Source organism: Stylophora pistillata, chromosome 9 (genome assembly GCF_964205215.1).
Source record: "Stylophora pistillata chromosome 9, jaStyPist1.2, whole genome shotgun sequence".
Lineage (NCBI taxonomy): Eukaryota > Metazoa > Cnidaria > Anthozoa > Scleractinia > Pocilloporidae > Stylophora > Stylophora pistillata.
In genome coordinates, this window is record NC_142527.1 from 27,310,309 (window position 1) to 27,318,040 (window position 7,732).

General features: G+C 41.8%; 1 protein-coding gene across 1 annotated transcript; it reads right to left on the reverse strand.

Moving 5' to 3' along the window:
* Positions 1-2,405: 2,405 nt before the first annotated feature.
* LOC111322486 (kelch-like protein 28) lies at positions 2,406-4,612 on the reverse strand. The gene has a single exon (XM_022925592.2). The coding sequence runs from the start codon at positions 4,539-4,541 to the stop codon at positions 2,829-2,831; it is 1,713 nt and encodes a 570-aa protein (XP_022781327.2). The 5' UTR covers positions 4,542-4,612; the 3' UTR covers positions 2,406-2,828.
* Positions 4,613-7,732: the final 3,120 nt, after the last annotated feature.

Consider the following 7,732-nt stretch of genomic DNA (forward strand, 5'->3'; position numbering starts at 1 on the left):
AACTTTTTGAATTGGCTCTTCCAGAGCATGCGTTTAAAAACGCCCGGAGCTAAAATAAAAATTGGAAAAAAATAAAAAAATAGAATTTCCAGACGTTGTTTCGAACTTTCAAAGTCTGTCGGGTTTGATGAATAGAAGACCACGCACATATTATTTCCAAATAGCCAACAGGTATGAGCGATATTGGACCTCAACCGCTCTACGCCTAATAATTTTGAAAACGGAAAACGCCGCTTTCAAATTAATCCGGTAAAGTTGGAACAAAGTGTCAGAAAACGTATGCGGTTCGCTCACTACAGATTGAAAATTTTAAGTCAGTAAAATTCTATAAAACTTTCGAGAAATAGAAGTCTGAATTTGTTTATATTCACAGTGAAGGTAGCCAGGTTCGATAATTAGCCACTGGTCGGGAAATGAGCCCACGTTCCTCTTCCGCCTCTTTTTTTTCCTCGGTGGATTCAAGATAGAGGTGCGTACAGAGCCCATAGTCTATGTTGGTTTATGTGCATATCCCCAACCATAATAATTGAAGTTATTTTTATCAAATCTAATAAAGCTGTATTCAATTTTCTTGGGTGAGACAGTAAGAAACTTTTTTCTGTTACGTAACAGACATTGTCTATCGCCGAGGGGAAGGGGAGGGGTAAGGGGAGGGGGAGAGGAGGGGGAGGGGAAGGGGAGGGGGAGGGGAGGGGGAAGGGAAGGGGAAGGGGAGGGGGAGGGGAGGGGAAGGGGAAGGGGAGGGGGAGGTGAAGGGGGTAATGTTCTATTTTGGACTCTAGTGTCCGAATTAGACACTAGTGTCCGATATTTTAACTCTAGAGTCTGATGTCTCTAGCGTCTGATTTTTGATATAATGTTCAATTTTGGATACTAGTCTCTGATTTCAGACAGAAGTGTCCATTTTTAGACACTTGTGATCAGTTTTGGGCTCTTGTCTGATTTTGCACATTTTTGTTCGATTTTGGACACTGTTTAGTGTCCGATTTTAGACATAAGGGTAATTTTTAGACACTATTGACCGATTTTGGACTCAAGTGTCTGATTTAGGACACTGCTGTCTGATTTTTGACATTAGTGTCCGATTCAGACTCCTTTGACTGATTTTGGATTCTATCTAGCGTCCGTTTTTAGACACTTGTGTCCGATTGTAGACATTTGTGTCTGATTTTAGACACTTTTGTCCGATTTAAGATACGTACTAGCGTTCAATTTTGGACGCTTATGTCCGATTTTCGACGCTTATATCCGATTTTAGACATTGATGACCGGTTTTAGACCCTAGTTTCTTTGACACAAGCGTCCGATTTTGGACACTAATGTCCAATTTCGGACTCTAGTGTCCGTATTAGACATAAGTGTGCGATTTTCTACACTAGTGTGCGATTTTTTACACTAGTGTCCGATTTGGGACTCTATAGTCTGATTTTGGACTCTATTGTCAGATTTTGGAAACTAGCCAGATTTTAGACAAGTGTCTGATTTTAGACATTGGTTTTCCGATTTTGGACTGTTGGACACAAGTCGGTTATATTTTACACATTAGTGTCCGTTTTTAGACACTACCGTTAATAGCCACTAATGTCTGTCACTATTGTCCAGTTTGGGACATAAGTGTTTGACTTTGGACCCTCTTTGGTTTTGGACACTGGTGTCCAACATTGGACGCTAGTGTCTAAGTATCTAAAACTGGACAACGGGCTTATTACTCATTTCCAGAGCCATCACAAAACTGTTGTTATACTCAGATTGAGGTCTTTTGGGACCTTTCGCGGTACTTTTGTCGATCACACCAGGAACTCTTTGCAATTACTTTGTACGTTCGAAGTGATTTGTGAACTATGCAGAGACGCTGAATTCTTATTTTTTTTTACCTACTCAAACATTTTTTTTTTCTTTTATTCTGGAAATTCATTTGTGGAGGATTTATGATACTAATAAGGACTGGAAGCGGCAGACATTGCGGTGAGTGGAGAATTTTATTCCACTTTTTTCTTACATATTGCGCTCCGCAGTGCAGATCATAGACCACTTTCATAAATGGCTGCCGTATAAATATTCTTTTGTTTAAATTTAAATTAGCCCTACTGGCCTCGCTTGAGATAATGTATTCTTTTGAAGTTTGTACTGGAGAACGAGGCCAGTAGGGCTAATTCAAATTTAAACAAAAGAATATTAATCCGGCAGCCATTTATGAAAGTGGTCTATAAACGTTAGAATACGGGAAGGCGAAAAAATTGCATCGTTTGGTGAAAGATAGATGAGTACATCGCCATGACTTACGCTAAGGGTTACCGTCTCTCTTTTGAGCCGATGAATCTGGTCATGACTAAGGTCGTTTTCCATAGCAACAAAGAGTCTTAGAGTCCCCCCCCCTTAAAATATATGAATGCTGCAGGCCAGGCTCAAGTGTGACGCTTAACTACTTTAATTTAAACAATGTTGTTAGGCCGAGAGAGGACGAAGGAGTAACAGAAGTACTGGGATTCGCCTAATTTTTCTTGCACGTAAAAAAAAAAAAAAGACTCAGAGTACTTGAACTGGGAAGTGAAAGTAAAAAAATAGGATTGGAAGAGAGATTTAGACAAACAAATTGGCCGAGAATTGGTATTTAGAAATTACCTCCCCAATATGGTTTATTTAAAGATCAGTCCTTTTTTCCTGGCCACTTCTTCGCTTAGGCCAATCTTCGTTCACAGTCGGTCAAATCAATCATTCTTCGGTTGATCCATTTTGCGTGTAAAGTTTCCTGGTTTTCTTCGTATTTTCCATTTCTGTGTCTTGCTTCATGAGTTTGAGATAAACGTGTGCTGCAATGCCCAACTCGGTCAGTTGAGTTCGAAGAGATCTTTGGCCACACGGAGCACGCCACACTGTACCCAAGACCTTTTACATGGCATCCTAGTGACTGCTTCCCAGCTTCGTTTCCTGTCGTCGTAACACTCAACACAGTCAAGACTACCTGAGTTATTACAGCCTCCAAACAAGTAAATTCGGTATCCAAGTCTTGTTACCCCAGCCGCTTGTCGAGGGACAGAGATGTTTGGTAGTGAGGCCCATTCCTCAGTGGAAGGATCTAGCGCTTCGCAAGAGGACAGATACGCGCCGCTGGAGGACTGGCCACCAATTACAAATATTTTTCCGTTCATTTCAACTGCGCATGCGAAATACCGCGCTACTTGCATGGACGTGACGTCACTCCAAATCTGTTTTCGAGGGTCATATCGTTCAACTGTACGCAGAAACTCGTTCCTGTCGCTCAAACCACCGATCGCGTATATGAGACCATTATAGGCTGCTGAGCAGAGACCAGCACGTTTGAAAGACATGGATGTCTCAATGAACCACTTATTGATATCCGCATCGTAGCGCATGACTTGTTTGGTGGAACCGCCGCCGTTTGGTATTCTTCCTCCAATGATAAAGATGTGATCCCCACACGTGACAGCAGTTGCTGCGCAGCGCATCTGAGGCATGTTCGCTACCGCTATCCAGGAGTTAGTGTGCGCATTGTATTGTTCGACTGACTGGCCGTTCTCCGTTTGGGTACTACCAAATGCGTACAGAACATTGTCGTGTACAGCCGTGCAGTGTTCATCACGTGCCTTTAACATATCTGCTAGGGTCAGCCATTTTTTCTTTGCCGGGGAGTAACAGGTCGCTTCTTTGCACAAATTTCCGCCGCACACTGTGATGACGTCCAGATATCTTTTTAGATTATTTCGAGCGCACTCGTGATCGTCATACTCGTGGAGGATGAACGCGTTCAAAGCTCTCACCACAAGCTTTGTGCAATAAAAACTCTTGCTGACCAGCTCTTCTTTTTCCACTTGATTAATCAAATAATGCCTCGATAGCGAAGACAGGCGAATTTTGCTGAAGAGCTCTTCGAAATATTCCTTTCGAGTTTCCAAATTGTGCTTTACCCACTTTATCAGTGTCTCGTATACATCTTCCTCGCGCGAGACTTCGAGATCGTCGCGCGCAATTATTTCGGTGTAAACTCTGTACTCGACTGATTTGAATGCTTCAGTATTGCAGGCATCGTTATAGTGTTTCACAATGTAGCTTGTGGCAGAGCTTTTCAAGGAATCGCAGCTGTACCTCTCAGCAAAATCTCTCAAGGCGAAGCATTTTGATGGAGAAAGTAGACCCTCCAAAAATTCGCACCCAATATCTTTGAGGCTCTGAATGAGCAGATAATCGGCCGCTGCCACGAGGCTTTCTGCGTTATCTTCGTCAAGAGTCACGTTCCCGGTGTACAAATAACCTAAGAGAGGTTCCATAACCGAGGCTTTCAGTTGGTCAAGCTTACATTCCATTAGATCTTTCTCCTTCATGTCGTAAGTGAATAAACCTCGGAAATACGGGCTGCTGGCGGCGAGAATACTGCGATGAGCGAGAAAACTTTGATCCTCCACAAGAAGCCGAACATCGCAAAGGACTCCCTCTTTTCGAAGCTGGTCTGTCTTTATTAAAAGCACGTCCCTGTATTTCACGTTTGATATGGCTTGGGTCTTTCTTTTATCTTGATCCGCCATTTTAAAACAGAAACTAGCACACACACACACACACACACAGAGAGTAACAACTGTATTTGTTTGTACACGTTGTCTTGTGCATAATGTATGCTAATTTTCTCTCTGATTGCAACCACTCTTGCATATTTAAACTGGTGAACGAGTGAAGATCGTCAGGTGTCCCTTGGTTTTGACGAAGGGCTAACGCTCGAAATGTCAGCTTTGAAACTCTTTACGGTGGTAAATTTTTATTATCAACTCAGTTGATAAAACCAAAATTACCTTGTTATCCCCACCGACGCAGCACCACTGTTTCTTTAGAAACTTACACCCTTAATTACAATGATATATGGGCTGCTGGAGTTGTTCAGTTCATTGTAATTTGAATAGTTAGTCCTTATCTCTGGCGTACTTTTTTACTGTCCATCCGGTGTCTGTTTCAGGGAAATTGCACCCGACAGTAGGTTAGACCTGTAATAGATAAGTTCTCACATGGCAGAAATAACGACAAGTTTAATTATTGGTCCTGAATTAGCGATAACTACCTTTCGAACTACCGCCCCTGGGGAACAAGTTTCATACAACTGACCAATCCGTTCCACCACAGTCAGGAAATAACTCCATTTCAGCCACACTACTCAACAGACACTAATATAGTGAACCATTAGGTTTATTTTGCATGTTTCGGCCGAGCACCAGCGTACAATAATGAAAAAACACATATAGAAAACCGTTGCATTCTCGGTAATCGTTACCAAAGCACACGACAAAAAGACATACCGAGAGCTTAGTAATCACTAGCAAACATCGTGGTTAGAACGGCGGCCAGAAAAAACCTGCCATAAAAAACCCCGTAGGGAAAAAGAGACAGGAAATCTGGGTAGGAACCAGGCCCAAGCTCACTTAACCTTCCTACTAGGCTATATGCATACTTACAAAAAAAATAAATAAATAAACTTAGCAATAGCTGAGAAGGTGTCGGCCTAGAATGATTGCCCACGTGCAATCACAAGCTTTAATACTCGTATCATTATACCCATAATGCATCTATACTCAGGGGCCAAGGCCCTTGTCCTGTTGCTCTCGTGCCGCAGAAATATTTAATTTCCGGCTTATTCGTTGGCACTCAAACGCCAGAAATTCCATATTTCAGCTACACTACTCAACAGACACTAATATAGTGAACCATTAGGTTTATTTTGCATGTTTCGGCCGAGCAAAGAAACACATAGAAGTCAAAGAAAGGGCTTGAAGAAGTAGACAATTGCCTAGGAACTAAAAGCCTAAGGATTTAGAGACTGAAATTCTAGATGCAATATCATCTTTAACATAGCCGTCCTTGGCTGAAACACTCGTCCATCGCCCATGCCTCTGAAAAACGCGATCACCCACTCCACTATTGGCAGCCTTGGAAGCCCCACCTGACCTAAACGAGTGGGTGCCATAAACAGAAGGGTCAGTTACTGCACTACGTAAACTCTTTGATAAATGATCTCTGAAGGTAGAATAACTAATTGGCTTGTCTTTGTTAACCATCTTATAAGACAACGTATTGGACAACGTAGCTCCATTTTCTGCCTTTAAAGGCACACACAACCCACAATTCCTCTATCCGCTCCGACGAACGGCTAACGCTCGAAACGTCAGCTTTTGTAATTGTTACGGTGGCCAATTTACCATTTCAACTTTGTTGATATATCCAAATTACATCTTATAGGACGACTTGGTCTTGACCAACTGCCTGAAAATTAACTCATCCGAATGAGGATCAATATTCAACCTACTCAAATACTGTTGAAGAATGGAAACTGGACAAGCGCTGCCCCCTGAACTCGCGATAACAGGTTCATATCCTTGCCTAAGCTGATCAGTTTTACTCTTCTCAACCTTAATTATCATGTGGTCTTCAAGAAACTTAATATGATTTCTTCTTATTCTTGTGACTTCCTCGGACCTAAAAAATTCTGCATAACAAAGCACATAAAGACATACATTTCTAAGTTGAAGGGTATTGGACAAATCAGAACCATCGATTATATCCTGGAGAATTTCAATGGAAAGAGGTTCTTTTCTATTACCCCTTTTAGTGCATAAAATTCTCTTGGCGGCATCCCGCACCCTGTTAACTAAAAGGTTATCCGTTGGGGATACAAGACCCGCTGACTCGTGAGCCCACTTGATACTATAAAAAGCAGTATCAACAGAGGCACTCGATCTGGTGGATTCTAAAACATGTTGTAAATAAACAGCAACGTGCATAGGATTAGCAGGGAAATACGACAGCTCCTGCTTGCGCAAGGCGAATTCCTTCCACTTCCTAAAGGCTCTGTCATACATGTTTACCGTCCCAGGAGCCCTCGCTAACAAAATGGTCGTCTGGAGCCTGGAGCTAAGGGACTGTAAATCTGGATCCTTAAACGAAGTGTCTTTCCAGAGGCCCTCTTGGAAAATCTCCATACAGAAAAAGAGAACACAAAACAAAAGAGAAATCAGAAGCAACAAGATAACTTTATATTGAGTACTAAAGTAACTGACAAATCTGAAAATAAAGCTGCTCCCATTTAATAGAATTCCGAAGATCTCCTGCAAATAATAACAAACAAATAATGGAAAACGTGAATTCAGACCGTGGAGTAGCAAAAGACTCCAACCAACTGTGTACAAAAGACGCTAGCTGTTGCGACATATAGAACAACAGCCACTGTCATGAGTGCAAAATCCTTCTGGATTTCTCCTCTCAGGCAACTTGAAACTAATACGCAGTGCGACAACTGCAAAAGACAACTCTCTTGCACCAAACATGTCATTCTTAGCTTTACCTCTCACAAAGAGTTGCTTAAATTTGGGAAGCACAACCCAATCATGAACAAACGAGTTCCAGTGTCTTCCATCATTACACAGTAATACCCAAAAAAAGACTTCCACATAGGAATAACAAGTGTACCCTCTGCATTACACAACTTCAAATGATCAAGAACTCTCGCAATTTGCGAAACTGGAGGGAGTAACCAATTGTTTTCAAACTCAGTCCCAGTCTTGTAAAAAAGCATCCACAGTCTCATTACCTGGCTGGTAAAATCTGGAATTGAAGCGGGAAAGCTTAGCATTATAACTACATGCGGAAAGTTTGATTGTTAAAACTTTCTGTGGTCTGGAAAAATTTCTTCATGATGATAGCCAGACTGAAGATCAAACTTGAACAAATAAAATCC